The 16,255-nt window shown below is 39.0% G+C and overlaps 1 protein-coding gene across 5 annotated transcripts in view; it reads left to right on the top strand.

Moving 5' to 3' along the window:
• LOC129709656 (adhesion G protein-coupled receptor B2-like) overlaps positions 1-16,255 on the top strand; it is a 545,832-nt gene that overhangs the window by 441,129 nt on the left and 88,448 nt on the right. For all 5 annotated transcript variants that reach the window (XM_055656140.1, XM_055656141.1, XM_055656145.1 and 2 more), the window contains 2 exons: positions 2,480-2,582; positions 10,332-10,482. In XM_055656140.1, the coding sequence (XP_055512115.1) occupies positions 2,480-2,582; positions 10,332-10,482 (254 nt within the window). The remainder of the gene's footprint in view (positions 1-2,479; positions 2,583-10,331; positions 10,483-16,255) is intronic.

The raw sequence follows: 16,255 nt of genomic DNA, 5'->3' as shown, positions 1-16,255 counted from the left end.
AAGACTCAGTAAAAGGTAAGTATGTACTCAGTACAAAAGTAAAATGTATTTATCACATTTACTCCCGCCATGATATTATACACCTCCAAATGATCATCCTTCAGTATCCTGTGCTCCAAGAAATAAAGTCCTATCCTTCCCATCCTTTCCTTATAGCTCAGGCCCTCGAGTCCGAGCAATATCCTTGTAAATCTTCTCTGCACACTTTCCAGCTTAATGACATCCTTTCTATAGCACGTGACCATAACTGAATATTTCTAAATTTGAATTTTTTGATCTAGTCCACAGCATACTGCTTTTGAAATTCCCACTTTATTTCCTGCAGCCATTGAATGGTTTCAACGTATTCAAATCTTTACAGCAGATTGTCATGGCTTCCAAGGCAGCTTTGGGTAATAGTTTCCAAGAGCTAATGCTGATGTTACACTTCTTCATCCTGATCCTCAGGACATCCATGAATTTCTGACTTTACCTTTGTTTTGGGATCATTGTCTTATCATTGAGAAATCTGTCTTTTGAATGTGTGCAAGAAATTGCTCAGTCAGTATTAATGTTCCTTCCCCACTGCCTTGAGATGCCTTCCAAAGGCCACTCACCAGATTGCTGGGATATGATTACATTAATTATGCACTGCTAAAAACTGACAATTGCTGGACAATAACATTTAACATTTATCAATCAAGCACATTAACCTGGTTCTAAGACTATCACTTCAGCAAAACATAAAGATAGAAAGAATTGGTTGTTGGATGCTTGGAGTTAGTACCAACTCTCTATTACATATTCATTAAACTGTCTTGTAATCCTTAAGAATTGGGTTCAGCGGCTGATGACATCGTTATCAAACAGGTGGCAATCTATGGGACTCAAATCTCCATTGATCACACATTGCTACATCCCATGGGGTGGCAACCTTAGTCTGTGTGGTTCAGTCGCTCACTGAATAAACATTCAGAACCATCCACAAAACCGGTTCAAATGTGCAATCAAAATGATCAGTCCTTCTGAATGTTTTGAGCAGATGGTGCAAGCCATCATGTGCCAGTTTTATTTCTGCCTATTCTCATGCTTCTCCACTAACCACCAAAATATTTTCCTCTGGCAGAATAATGGGTAATTTCAGATAAATGGAGAGAAGAAAAAACATTAGGTTGATGGAGCACCTCCCACTTACTTAGAACTTGGCACATCGCCCGGCATGTTGAAAGCTTCATCTTTCAAACGTTCATCTCCCACATTGTAATTAAGCTGCACAACATACGCATATTTTTGTGAAAAATGTCATGAAATGTTAGCCAAGCCTTTGCTGTCAAAATAACCGGTTTAATCTTGCTCACCATTATTGATGTATATGCTGTCCAAAACATACGAGGAAGAAAATAATTCTTTTGTTTTCTTCTGTTTAAAGAAAATTTAGACATATTTGCCTCGATACAGGATTATAGTCTACCATGTTTAGTGCAATTTATAATCCAATTTTAATGAAAGATCAAACAAAATTCTTAGATTTCCTGAAAGTTGCATAAAGTCTGTAATTTCCTGTTCCAGTGCTCCACATGTCTGCTGTGTTAATGCATGAAGTACCTCAACATCCATGGTCTGTGTCATTTGCAAGCTTCTGAAGCAGAAGACTTTCAAAGTGCCAGTGAAACCAAATCAATTGTAATTTAAAGGGGATCTGCTGAGCAGTTTCCAGGCAACACTAGAAATATGACTCGGTCGGGTAAATCCTCCTCAAAATAAGTATTAACCGAGTTGTCCTTTGTGCTCCACCCCCTTCCCTCTTTAAGTGGCCCCACCCAAATCACCAGGCTTGTGAGCATTGATCAAACCCCCAGCCAGCCTCCTATGTGCTACGTGACACCAGCTCAGTCTACTCATCAGTTAACAAGCAACCATCTACCCCCAAACATCCGCAAACATTGTTCATACCTCTTGTTCACCAATTCTACCTTGCAACAACAGATAATTCTACCCAGCCACTGCAGCATGCATCATTGCTTCCTTTCAATGTTTGACAGAGGAAAGAAGACAAGACCAGTAATGATCAAATGGAAACTGAAATTTGATCTTAAAGATATCTTTGAAAGTATAAAGTTAGAGTAGACATACCAATGTTCTCACTAAAGCAGATTCCAAACTAAAGGCCATGGATATAAATCAGTCTTGAATGAAATCATTAAGGAGTTCAAGGGAAACCTGAAAAAAAGAGAATCGGTAGAAAGTGTACATGTGTAACTAATGGGAATATTACAGATGTTTTTATCAATCACTAAATTGCATAGCTCTAATATCGATAAATAGTAAAAGTCATGGATGCATTGATAGTGTTTGATGAAATTGGAGCTGATGGGCCACGTTAGAACCTTAATATAATTGTAAATCAATGCTCATTTGCATAGATGTTTCAATCTGTTAGATAACATGATGAGGATATTAAATAGCTCATTTGATTTGCTTTAACATTATGTTTCCACAGATTCATAAAATCGGAGCGATCCATTATACTGCTCAACTTTTGCCTATCTATAATGGCATCAAATATCTTGATTTTGGTTGGTCAAACACAGATACACAGCAAGGTAAGAGCATTTGTACTCAGAAAAATGTGGAATACATGGTGAGGAAGAGTTATCCAAAAGAATGGTCAAAATGTAACTGAAAATTAATTGCTATATTCAAATTTGAGCTTCTCAGGTAAGTTGAGTTTTGACCTCAAGAACACACCTTACATGTTTAAAAATCAAAACAAACTTTATGCTACAACTACGTTTACATTTGAAGCATTGGTTTAGAGATTGTGGGATGGTTCTTTTTACTTTCAGTGGGGTAGAAAACTAACAGTAACAAATCGGTAGCATATTATCTATAGTTACTAATGAAATCAATGAGAAAGCAGGCAGGGATCATAAAGGCAGCCATGAACAGTTTATATCTCCACAGCAAGTGTGAATTGCACTCATTGTTTCTAAGAGTGGTCCTGAGAGATGCTGCAATAGTCTGACTGATTTAAACAGTTGGTGCAGTTTACATGAGGGTATGATGATATTTTCTGTAGCATTGACATGTCTTTGCACTTCAATATAATTAAAATGTATCTCTCTATGACTCTATGTCATTCAGTCTATACACAGTTTAATAACATACCAATCTTTTTCCTTTCTGAACTGATGAGACTATTCATTGGACTATGTAATTATTTGCTTGTAAGCAATTTACTTTGATTCAACATTAATTATTAAAGCTGGCCTATACTATTCCCTACCTGGCACAGAATGAAACTAATATAATTGTGTAATATTATGCAGATTAGACAATGTAGAAACAGGCCATCTAGCTCAACTGACAGTACGTTTGCTCCACTTGGGTCTCTTTCTATCCTCTAACTCGATTGGCAATATGGTTTTTTGGAGGTGGTGGCAATTGGCTAGAGCAGAACATTTGGAGATCTGCAGTGTTTTTTTTTTGAGGGACTGGGTATGTTCTGGATGCCAGAAATCAACAATCAGCTGTTTGACATCAATCTCCTGTTCACGTTATCCAACTTTCACATCCACTCCCTAGTTACCAAGGACAATTTGCAGAGGCCAATTAACCGTTAAACCCACACATTTTTAGGATGTGGGAGAACCAGAGGAACTCAAGAGGTCACAGGGAGAAGGTGCAAACTCCAGAACTCTGGGAACCCGGGACTCTGAGCTGTGAGGCAACAGCTCTACCAGCTGTGCCACTGTGCTGCTTGGTTTGGAGGATTGGTGAGTTCAGTGAGTCAGGTGATCCTTGGGAAATGGGAAGTGGGGGAGGTGGGGGGGGGGGGGGGGGGGGGGGGGGCATTGTTGACAGGTGATGTGGGACTGAAGGAAAGTAAGTTATGAAACTTAGTTTAGCAGGGATTTAGTTGAGCACAGTGGTAGATATCACAATAGTACATGCCAGTGGTGCCCAATGATAACCTCTTCTGGGCCAGGATTGTCTAATTTTCCCAGAAGCTCCCCAAAGGAAGCACTTTACTAGGAATGACATCATTTGAAGGATATCGCATATGGAAGTTGCTTGTGCACCTGAAACTACCTAATAATTTCCAGAGTGATGATAAACAACCAGAACTTGATCATACTATGTTTTACTCCAGGAAAGATTGATTTTAGACCATGTGTTGCTGAAATCGATAGCACTATTTTAGCTGAGTTATCAGCCAGAAAGTTTACTCAGGCATTAAAGAGGTAGACCATCATTATCGGTGTTGCTTTCCACTGCAAGGTTCACTTCTTATACTTAGTAACAGAAAAAGTGTGGGACTGCAGCTATAGAATTTGTACTTCGATTTGCAACATTCATTACATTATCTTCATGGGATATAGCTGACTTGCAGTTAAGTCACGGTCTAATAAACCTCCTGCCAATTGTTAGCAATAGATAACCTTTCTATTTATAGAGCCAATTTTATAAAACACATGTCTAGTATTTGTAGCACTTAAACTCAAGTGGATATCACTAACTGGCTCTCTTCCCCATGTAATCCCTGTTTTGCTTTCCACTGCAATTTTCTGAAGCTAATTCGCTCATTCATATTCCCTTATTCACCATTTGCTTCAAAGGGCTTAATTGAATTAATCTGTTGGTCTTCCTGTAACAACATGATCATAATCAGGAACAGAAATAAGCCAGCTGGCTGTTCTACCATTCTGTAGGATCAGTCTTGACTTCATCATCGCTTCTCTGCATTCTACACATTCCTCTTGACTTCCTTGTAGTCTAACTGTGTCAGTCTCAACGTTGAATAGACATAATGAGCATCTCTTCAGTTTTCTGGGATGGGCAGTTCCAAAGATTCACAATCCTCCAAGAAAATAAATTCCTCTTCATCGTTGGTGACCACATGTTCTGAAACTGTGGCCCCAGTTCAAAATACGTCGGCTAGCAATCCCACCTATAAATCTTGTGTGTTTCGATTGGTGTTGAGATTTGGGGATCATGCGGTGTTCATTCTCCAAATCTGCTCAGCATGTCTTTGTAGAACAACTCCATCATTCTGGAAATCAACTCTGAATCCTCTTCATGCTGCCTCCTATACAAAGTGCTGGAGTAACTCAGCAGGTCAGCCAAAATCTCTTGAGAACTTGGATGGTTAACATTTCAGATTGAGTCCCTTCTTCTAACTCAGTCTGAAAAAGGGTTCCAATCTGAACTGTCCTATCCATGTTCTCCAGAGATGCTCCCTGACTCTCTGAGTTACTCCAGCACATTGTGCCTTTATTTGTAAATCAACATATGCAGTTCCTTGTATTTGCCTCCAATGCTGTGGCTGAGGAATTGGTGCAGGGAACAGGGATTCAGATTTTGGTCCATTGGGATCTATTCTGGAGCAGAGGTGGCCTGTACAGAGGGAAACCTATATCTTGGCAGTCAGGTTTGCTAGTGATACATGGGTGGGTTTAAACTAGATTGGCAGAGGCTCTATGCAGGACCAACATGAAAGGTTATGTCGGTATAGTCATATAGCTTTGGCCCAACTTGTCCACGCCGACCAACATGTGTTTGGCCCATATCCCTCTCAACCTATCCTATCTATCTAAAAATCCTAGCCATTGTAAAAATAACCCCTTCATCTCAGCTCTTTTTTCCATTAGTCAGCTACTCTCCTATCCCTACAAATATATCATCACCACCCATTGTAGGACAATAACATTTTAGTTGGCACCTTATGGAATGCCTTATGGAAAAAAATATATTCTACATTTAGGGCGTCATGGACACGCAGCAGTAGTGTTGCTGCCTGACAGCGCTTCCAATGCTAGAGACCTGGGTTCGATCCCGACTACAGGTGCTGTCTGTACAGAGTTTGTAAATTCTTCTCATGGGTTTTCTCTGAGATCTTCTGTTTCCTCCCACACTCCAGAGACATACACGTTTGTAAGTTAATTGGCTATGTATTAATGTAAAAATTGTCCCTGGTGTGTATAGGATAGTATTCATGCGCGGGGATTGCTGGACGGCGCAGACTCGGTGGGCTGAAAGGCCCGTTTCCACGCTGTATCAAAAACTAAACTCAACAAAATCTTGTGATTTGCCTTTAATTAACACTATGTGTTACATCCTAAAAGAACTCCAACAGATTTTGTCACACCAGAGGTTTCTTTCCTGAAGCATACTGACTGCTTGATTATCTAAATGTCCTGCTGTTCCCTTAATAACAAATTGCATATTTTCCGAATAACAGATGTTAGGCTATTCTCTGGCTCCCTTCTTTCCCAAATAGTATTGGTACATTTGTTTTGCGAGTACAGTATTAAGAATTTATAGTTGTGGAACTAACCAAGCTTCACTTGAGTTTGCAGAGCTAGAGGGGGGGGATATCTTTTCTAAAAGTAACGTAACTCAGAAAGACTGGATTTCCCAGCCTTTTGTAGTTGGGGGCAGTAGGCTTATTCTGTGTTTCAATTAACTTTCAGGAAGAGCTGCTTAAACTTCAGTTAAAATAGAAACTGTCATTTAGCTGAAAATCAATATTCAGTTCTGTCAATATATACACTTGAAGTACTTTGGGTATTAAGCTAAAAAATACTAAAAGCGCTTGAACTGAATGAGCCTCTGTGGAATGGAAAGATTATGTTTTGGGTCCAGACCCTTCAGACTTTTCATTTGACGTCAGATGCGTTGAATTCATTTCAGCATCTGTAGTTTCTTGTCTATGAGCTATATGGCTCATTGAGAATATTTGAAGGATAACCTCAAAGCGCCGATTCGGAAAGTTACTAAACCTTGTTAGATTGTCTGCATTGAAAGAAGCATGCCTCTCCCATTAACTCCAGGTCCTTACAATGTAGATCAGTACTTTTGTAGTTGACACTTGGAAATTGAGGGATTGGAAGATTGCAAAGTTGTTATGGTCTCAGTTCATCATATGAATAGGCCTTTGTGCACACCTGCCCATGTGTTTATTTTTGTCAGGATATACGGAGATAGGAAATGGGATGGAAAAATGAATAAATTGTCCAGGTTGTCCCGAACAGGGTTCCTTTCCTAAGAATTGTTTGTAACCCAGTTTGTAAGTCGGAAATGAACAAAAGTGGGAGTGGTGTGATGGGAGAATGAGCAGGCACAGGAAGAGCTGCTGCCAGCTGGCTTCACTGACTCAGTGAGTGAGTGTGTGAGTATACCCAGCATTCCCAGCTCTGCTTAACTCCACCCAGCCTTGGATTATTGCAGTCCAGGGGTGAGGATGGTGGAGAGAAAGACATGCAGAAAGGCCCTATTCCCACACATAAGAAGTTGTCAGCAGCCCTACCACAGGTAGCAAATCCATCCCACCCATCCTGCTGCTCTCCCAAATGCCTGTTGATGTATACAGGGCGATCATCAGTCAGGCATTTGTAATTTGGGGAGGAGCTATTGCTCAATAGGATGCTTTCACTCCACAGATTTGAAACCACTGTGTTAATGGCATTAATCGATAGATGACATAATTGCGATTCTAGCTAGTTCAGTTTTGCAGTCCATTGTTAACACGCTCAGTTGCAATATCATGTCTTTTAATTACAGAGCTAACAATTAAATTTACTATTATTGTATGAATCATTAAATGGAAACAATGTGACGTCATTGGTAAGATTATAAATTTAATACCGAATAGTGAGATTCTGTTTCATGGCTGATGCTACAGACCCTAAACTACTTGAACAGAAGTGATTTCTCACCAACATACAGATAGTTTGGAAGGAGTGATCTGTCTTGAGCGGAATGGAATATTTGTAAATTGCATTTGTAAGAAGTTAATTATTCAATCTGCCCATGGTAATGCTAGTACACTTTGGCCTGAAAACAACAAACAAGAAACCTAAAACTGAAGCTGCAATTTATATAAAATATATTAAATGTATAAACTTTATGTTACATATGGTGAAACAATGACTATCTTGGTACTAGGACAAAATACATACTAATGTACAAATATTTAAATCATGTTCAGTGCTTGGATTATAAATGTTATTAATGCACATGACAGGTGAAGTTTGTCCTTTGGAATTCTATGCAATAAAAATGAACGGGAAGGATGTAATTGCTTCGTACGCTGAAGAAGGTTTTAGGCTCTTGTCCCTGTGGTGTATCTTTAATTGAGCTATTCAATTAATTCTACTTGCCTCTTCCTTCTACATTGCCCTACAGAAATATCCTTGGCAAATATATGCAATTTCCCTTTGAAAGTTTGTATTAAATCTGTTTCCATCGTTTATAGGTGTTAAGTTCCAGATAATAACAGCAGATTATATTAAAACATCTCACTTTCTCACAAATTCAATGCCAATTATCATAAATCTGGCTAATGTTGACAGTCAATGGATTTTTTTTCTTTATTTAGTTCATTAAAATCCATCCTCGATTTGAACATGTCCATTAAGCCTTTTCTTGAAATGAAAATGTAAAAAAAGTAGATGCTAGAAAGTAGAAAATGCTACAAATATTCAGCAAGTCCAACTGCATCTGATGAAAGAGAAACTGAGCTAATAATTTTGATGAAGTGTCTTGAACCTGAAATGTCTTCCTCTTCCCACAGATGAGAATTTCCTGCTGAGTATTTCCTACACCTTTTATTTTTATTTAACTTTTTATCCTATCCTCTACTCGAAGTTTTTCATCACTGATACCATGGTAGTAAATCTCCTAACCACTCTCTCCAAGGCCATGAAACCCAGTTGCTTTGGTTCAACAGAATTCTGCACAATGAGAATAAATGAGGAAATGTGTGCTAAATTAGGATTCCGTGCAGTCTCTAGTTATGTGCATCAAATTAAACTGGATCTAACAATAAAACAAACAAACTCAATACATCATAACAAAATCTGATACTTATGTGCACATTCAATTAAAATTGATGTATGACCAACTCGTTCAGATTGTAAACTTTTCATAGGCTTCTGGATGTTCATACAGAATTGTGTCTGAGTTTTAAATCATCACTGATAGTAGTTTTTGAAATTTATATTTTCCATGAGGTGTCACCTTGCAAGAAATCAATGCTTTATCTGCAGAATCATTGAGTGTAATAAATACATAATAATACAGGCTACATCTATTTGGTGCCAGTCATTTGATAAAAATTAACATTTTACAAACTTCCACTTTTCAGTTTTTGTACTGTGCTTTGCTCATTGTGCATTGTTTGTGATAAATTATTCTAATGTTCCACAAACATAAATACATTAGTTGTAAGTTGTAAGAGAGAACTATTTTGCCGGATTGCAGAGTATAGGAGTCATTGGGTAGTAATTTATATGTAGGTTGAACATACATAAATTGGACACAAACATATCCATCTATTTCTCATTTACTTGGAGGTTTTTGTTGGACCAAAGCTATTTCTCCATGTTTGTTCCTATTTTCACAGGAAACAACAGAAAATACTGATGTTCATTTTTCAAGTGTTCCATCAGTCGGCTTTGAAGACAAATGTCTTCACATCTGACACTGCTATTCTATTGTTATATATTTAACATTTCCTTGAGACACAGTGATTGAACTCCTCCAGTTTAGCCATAATTTGCACTGAAGTGTACTTTCATCCAGCCAATGGAAGTTTTCCCAGCTTTGCTTACCTTAGGTTGGAGGCATGTACGCTGTTTAATGTAGACATTGTATCATCACACCTAAGGAGCACCTGTGTACAAGTTAGTGTTTCTTTAAGGCACAAGGTGATTTTGAAGGCATAAGTTAATATTCCAGGGAGATCATCAGGCCAACTATATATCAAAACTAAACTAAAATAATGTAGAACTCAAAAATGTTTGATGAAAGATATTTAGCATTGGTAGAAAGATTTCTCCGAATATTGAAAAATATTGTCTTTCTTCAGGAGAATAACACAGAAGTGACACAGAAATATAAATCTGGGCCATTTTGAAAATTGTATCTTAGGGTGAAGAATTCATGGAAGTTGAATCAAACTGATCGTAATATAAGTAAACGTGAAATTATGAAATCATCCCTGTTCAGTATTGATCATGAAATTATGAAATAGTTCAAAGAGAGGTTCTACTTATAATATCATCTCATTTATATTGCTATACATATATTAAGCTAAGTGAATATGCTGAGTTCATTCAACTGTTTAAATGTAACAACCAAACATTTTGTTACTGATGGGATTAACACCAAATGCACTGAAAAATGCTCAAACTTTAACAGCAATCTGATTTCCAGGAAATTAAGAACATTGCTTTATTTTCTATGTTTTTACAAGGAGTTTCTCAGAGTCTTTAATTAATGTAGCTTTAGAATGTATTTCTCACTCTCATTAAGAAATTACTTCACACATTTGTACTACTTCCCCACAGGGTGTGTGTATGATGACAGCAGCGTTCCTGCATTTCTTTTTCCTCTCTTCATTCTGTTGGGTATTAACAGAAGCCTGGCAGTCCTATCTCGCTGTGCTGGGTAAAATTAGGACGCGGCTGATAAGGAAACGCTTTCTCTGCCTTGGCTGGGGTATGTGACACTCTTTATAAGTAGAATGTACATCATGTGTGATTTGCAATGGAACTGTTAACAATTGAAACTCGGAGCCATGGTTCAGATCTATCCAAGTGGATTGGATGGTTCTTAGTGTTAATTGTATTATCAAAACTGCTCAGTACAACATATTTTATTTCCCTCAGCCATTGGAGATGCTGTATTGTACTCAGTAATGGGATTCATGCTTCAATAAGGAAAACCACTAATGAGAGTACAAATACCCAATCAATAATATGATTCATCAGTGCAGTTTTGGTATTATTAACCCAGTTGTCTGCCTAAGACTCATTCTGCCCCTTACTTGTCTTCCAAACGGCTGTCTTCTGCTATTGAAGAGTTATGTATATGATCTTCTGCAGGTAGTTCAGAGCCATCTTTGGATTCTTTATCGGTCCCATTTCATCTGTGTTCTTCCCCCACATTAAACAACTTGTTCTTTCTGCTCCCGATTAATTTAACTCTTTCCAACAACTTTAATTGAAATATGCTTTTCCACTATCATTATCATTTCTTAATCCTTCCTTTCCTGGAACATCTCAAAGCTCTGTAGAAGTCAGAATACCTATTTTATTTAATTTAGGATTATCAGTTCAAAGAGAACATTACTATAACCTCATAAAATAAAAACATTCAACAGGTCAGGTAGCATCAGGAAAGAGATAAATAGTTATTTTTTCACGTTGATGCCTTTTTAGCAGAAGACAGATAAATTGGATCGTGCTGCCGTGTTTATATGGTTGAAAATCAGTGCTATTGGGCAAAATCATGAAAACACAGTTTACATCCTAAAATGGCACGTGTAAAATTCAAGCCAGTACTTCCAGTTTCAATGAATGCCAGCCAACAGAATCCTTCCATGAGGTGTGAAAGAAGTGACAATCAGTTGCCATGAAATGCTGAAATTAGTTTCACACTTTAGAAGAATTGTTGGCCATCCAGAGGGATGGAGGTTTTCCTAAAGTTCCATTCACTACACCTGTACAATTCAAAGGGCAATTTGATTGTTTAGTCTCCCCCAGAACTCCTTTGAAGTCGCTCACTGATTCCAGAGACTCCAGCTGTTTGCCACTCTGACAGTGGCCCCCAAGCACTACCATTTCTGGATTTATTGCCTCTTTGTCATGAGTGCATCTCTGGTGGCCCTTTAACGTATTGTGTGTATGGGAGATGCAGGACAAGCATTATAAGCAGAGTATATATGCCCGAAGACCCACAGGGAGAAGTAAAATATCCTATCTCTGTAGAATATACAGGGAATACAACCCTATCTCCAGCAGGTGTTTGGAGGCTAAGATTTTGTGGGCAGTGCTAATAGAAATCTGTGACCCACCCTTGGATGGAGCTGTTAATACACTCCATGCCTTGATGGCTTTGCTCATAGAGATCATTGTCACACTGTGGCTATGGATCGTTCTATGTAATGATGACTGATTTAATCCAGCATTCCCAGCTTCCTGCAGATCACAATGGTAGGCCCATCGCTGACAGTTTCTACACTATGCAGGGACTTTATATCCTTTTCCTTGAACAGACTTTATATCATTTGCCTTGAGAGAATCATGCTGATTGGCAATTTGACTTTCAGGCATTATGGATTAGTGGATGTTTAGTGAAAGATAGACAGCACTCTTGTGATACTCTGTGCTGCTCATTAGAACCCAGACACATTAATCACAAAGGTGATTGCTCCCTGCATGTACAACTTGCAGTGGACCAGGTGGGGGGGGGGAATTCTCATTGTCAGTATCATGTGCCACAGATTCACAACGCTCTTTCCTACCATATTTCAGTTACTGCTTCATCCATAATGTTGGCCTTAAGAGGATTAGTGCTGCGCTTTTGACTCCAGTCTGTGTTCCACTGTACCTAGTGGAGTGTGTTAATATAATTAACAGGATGTCTTTCATTTACAGTATCATTTTGAGGTCATCCTTTAGTACCCACCCGAGTGTGGATTTCTCTCTATGTTGCTGCCTTGTGGACAGTGTTGCCATTAGGGCATCTTGTTATCTAACCAAGGCCCTTTAAGACGATGAGGAGGTGGTGGAGGAACAGGCACAACAGGTGACAGATGAGGAGGATTTTGGTAAAATAGTGGCCTTCTTGCACCATCCTGACAGGCCTAGGCAAATTTCCTCGACATTGTGGACCCCATTTCACAGGCGCGCTGTCCAGTCAGAGAGAGAATAAATGTGGAAACAATTGACCACGCTCATACCATCTGCCTTTGCTATTCAGTTGCCAAAATTCATTAGGGGTTATTGCTATGCTCCAACCCTGTAAACCCACTACATTGGACATCACTAATGCTCACATAATCACTGAACCCTGAGACAAGGGCCCACTTGACCTTGGCCACTGGCCACGTGCTACTGATGTACAGCCCACTGCTGTAGTACTTGAGTGATTTGTGAAGTATGGAACTTTGTGGTAATAAGTAACCTTGGACATCAGCATTGCAAGGAGTGAAGATAATGAAGGTGGCAGGGTCATCAGACATATTCAACTCTACATGTGATTTTCCAATTGTAGGATATTGATATCAATTTGTCCACATTACAGAGTAAAGGTATGATGATGGAACCGATGACTAAGGTCATTTGTCACATTACGATATCTTACCACTCAGTTGAGGAATCCATTACGACGATTTTACGTAAATGTGTAAAATGACCATTTGATGGTTAAAATTCTAACATAATAAGTTAATCAAACTACAAGCAAGCACCACCCATCCAAATGGTTAGCTGTTCATATTCAAAATACATTCCTTTCTCAATTTCTATGCAATTATTGTATACAGGTGGCTTTCTCGAAGCCGTTCTGAATAGAATGGGACTAGGTAATAGGCTGAACCAAGTGTCTGAAGGAAGCCATTTCCAGTTGTGGGTCCCTGCTAATCTGTAACTTTCAGCCTCATTCTCTCAGTCTATGGCTGGTCAGGCTGAGATGCTCCAGATATAATAAAGTGAAGGAAGATACTACAAAGATCCAGAGAGCCACACCAATTAACTCATCTGAAAAAGTAAATGTTCCTGATACTGACTGTCTTTTATACATTTGTGAGTGGTTTCAGAATTTTATATATTTCAGATTTGTCATATTGAAAGTATTTTTTGTATCAACAAAAGCCCTTTTTTGTTGTTGGCATTTACAACTTCATGGATTTACTTGAAGAAACATGTCTATTTAATCAATTCAACCTTGGGGTGAGTTGGGTCATCCTAGTTTACCGTAATGCTCACAAAGTTAAGCTTCCATGAACTTGGTCCTGCAGGTTCATGGAAGCTTAACTTCTTGAGCCTTACGGTAAACTAGAACGAATCAACTCATGCCATGGGTGAATGTATTAAATCATCAGGCTGCTGCAATGATGTGTGATCAGGGCTGCAGTTTATTTCAGTTGATGCCAAACTACAGCCATCAGTGATTTTTACCATCCAGCAGTGATTGTTCTTAGCCTGACTGCGTCCTATTGTTACCATTCGGAAATACAGCATTTCAATTCTAAATTTCAGCCTTTTAAAACAGATATACAGTAATTCACCTTATCTCATATAATTCAGAAAACTCTTAGCAATCAAGTGCATTCTAGTATAAAAATGAACTGAGATGGGTTTTAATGAAAATAATAACTTTTTTTCTGGTCAAGTAAAGTGGAGCAGATGAGCAGTCAAATCCCAATGTTAACTGCCAGTGGAGTAGAGATTTGCCACTGTTGGAATAAGCAGAGATATTATCAAACATTTCTAAATGCAAACTATTTAAGCTGTTGTGCTTGTATTTGCAATGAGTTCAAGCTTTACATCTTTTTAAGATAAACTTTCCCTGAGAAATTTCAAGCCTTCTACAGAAATTGTGTCTTTCTCTTGGCAGAAAGGGCCGCAGCAGGTGCAAGTGGTGCAGCGCTAATGAGAGATTGTTTTTTCAAAAGCTATCTTAAACAAACAATTTTGGGGGATAACAAGTGACCACTATCATTTAAACATGCCTGGTAGAACTAATTTGGGGATTCACATGCTTAGCACAAGTTTATAAAAAAAAAGCTAGCTAGTTTAGTTTATTGTCACGTGTACTGAGGTACAGTGAAAAGCTTTTGTTGTATTGCTATCCAGTCAGCGGAAAGACAATACATGATTACAATTGAGCAATTTTACAGTATATAGATACATGATATGAGAATAACGTTTAGTGTAAGGTAAAGTGCGATCAAAGGTAGTCCGAGGGTCACCAATGAGGTAGATAGTAGGTCAGGACTGCTCTCCATTTATAGTAGGATGTTTCAGTTGCCTGATAACTGTTGGGAAGAAACTGTCCCTGAATCTGGTGGTGTGCGGTAAACTAGAACGAATCAACTCATGCCAGGGGTGAATGGATTAAATCATCAGGCTGCTGCAATGATGTGTGATCAAGGCTGCAGTTTATTTCAGTTGATGCCAAAATACCTTTTGCCCGATGGGAGAGGGGAGAAGTGGGAGTGGACAAGGTGCAATTAGTCCTTGATTATGCTGCTGGCCTTGCCGAGGCAGCATGAGGTATAAATTGAGCCAATGGAAGGGAGGTTAGTTTGTGTGATGGTCTGGGCTACATTCACCATTCACTGCAATTTTGTTTGCAGTCTTGTATGGAGCTGTTCCTGAACAAAGCTAAATGCTTTCTATGGAACATCTGTAGAAGTTGGTGAGAGTTATAGGGGACATGCCAAACTTTCTAAGCATTCCAAGGAACTGGAGGTGCTGTAGTGCTCTCGTGGTCGTTTCTTCAATATGGGTGGTGCAGGAGACGTTGTTGGTGATATTGACTCCGAGGAATTTGAAGTTTTCAACCAGCTCTACTTTGGCACCGTCAATGCAAACTGGGGTATGTGTACCGCTTCGCTTCCTGAAGTCGATCACTAGCTCCTTTGTTTTGCTGGCATTGAGGGAAATGTTGTTGTCTTGACACCAGATAAATGCCTTGGAATGGTAAATATAAGTTTCACATCCACACTTCCACAGAAGGTATGGCAGGCATTTCACAACACGAGGCAGCAAGTATTTGGATTGCTCAGTGACCACAATATAGATTCCACTCTTGACACACCATGAGATATCTTACTGGAGAAGTGGTAGAAGAATTGTGTTTTGTTTCTACACAGTGGGTGAGAAAGTCACAGAGGATAATATGTTCAATGTCAGAGCCGATGGCAGCGGGTGTTCAGCCAAGTCCCCTGCCCCAGGACATGGTTCCATTGTAGAAATAAATCTGTTTTACATGACAACCTCCCAACATGACAACATCTTTCTACAACTATGCAATCATTTGCATTTGAATATTTCATCTGCACTTTAAAATACAGATGTCCTTCAAGAAGCCATTCATTCTTCTATAAGAGCACACAGCTCATTAATAGTGTGAAGCATCACATTCTCTTCTAGGTGGTGAGTATATGGAATGAGCTGCCAGAGGAGGTGGTTGAGGCAGGTACTATTTTCAACATTTAAAAGACATTCGGAAAGGTACATGGATAAGAAAGGTTTAGAGGGATTTGGGCCAAACAAGGGTAAATGGGCCTAGCTTAGATGGGGCATCTTGGTCAGCGTGGACGAATTGGGCCGAAGAGCCTATTTCTGTGCTGAATGATTCTATGACAAGATGGACCTAAAAGGTACCAGTGGAATTTGGCTAGGAGAGAGGGAAACATAACTCTTTGAGGAGGCAGTATTTGCTGAGCATTGATAAATGCCATGAAAACAGGCAGACTGAT

Source organism: Leucoraja erinacea, chromosome 26 (genome assembly GCF_028641065.1).
Source record: "Leucoraja erinacea ecotype New England chromosome 26, Leri_hhj_1, whole genome shotgun sequence".
Lineage (NCBI taxonomy): Eukaryota > Metazoa > Chordata > Chondrichthyes > Rajiformes > Rajidae > Leucoraja > Leucoraja erinaceus.
Note: the sequence above shows the minus strand (reverse complement) of the source record. Positions and strands in the feature narration are given on the sequence as shown.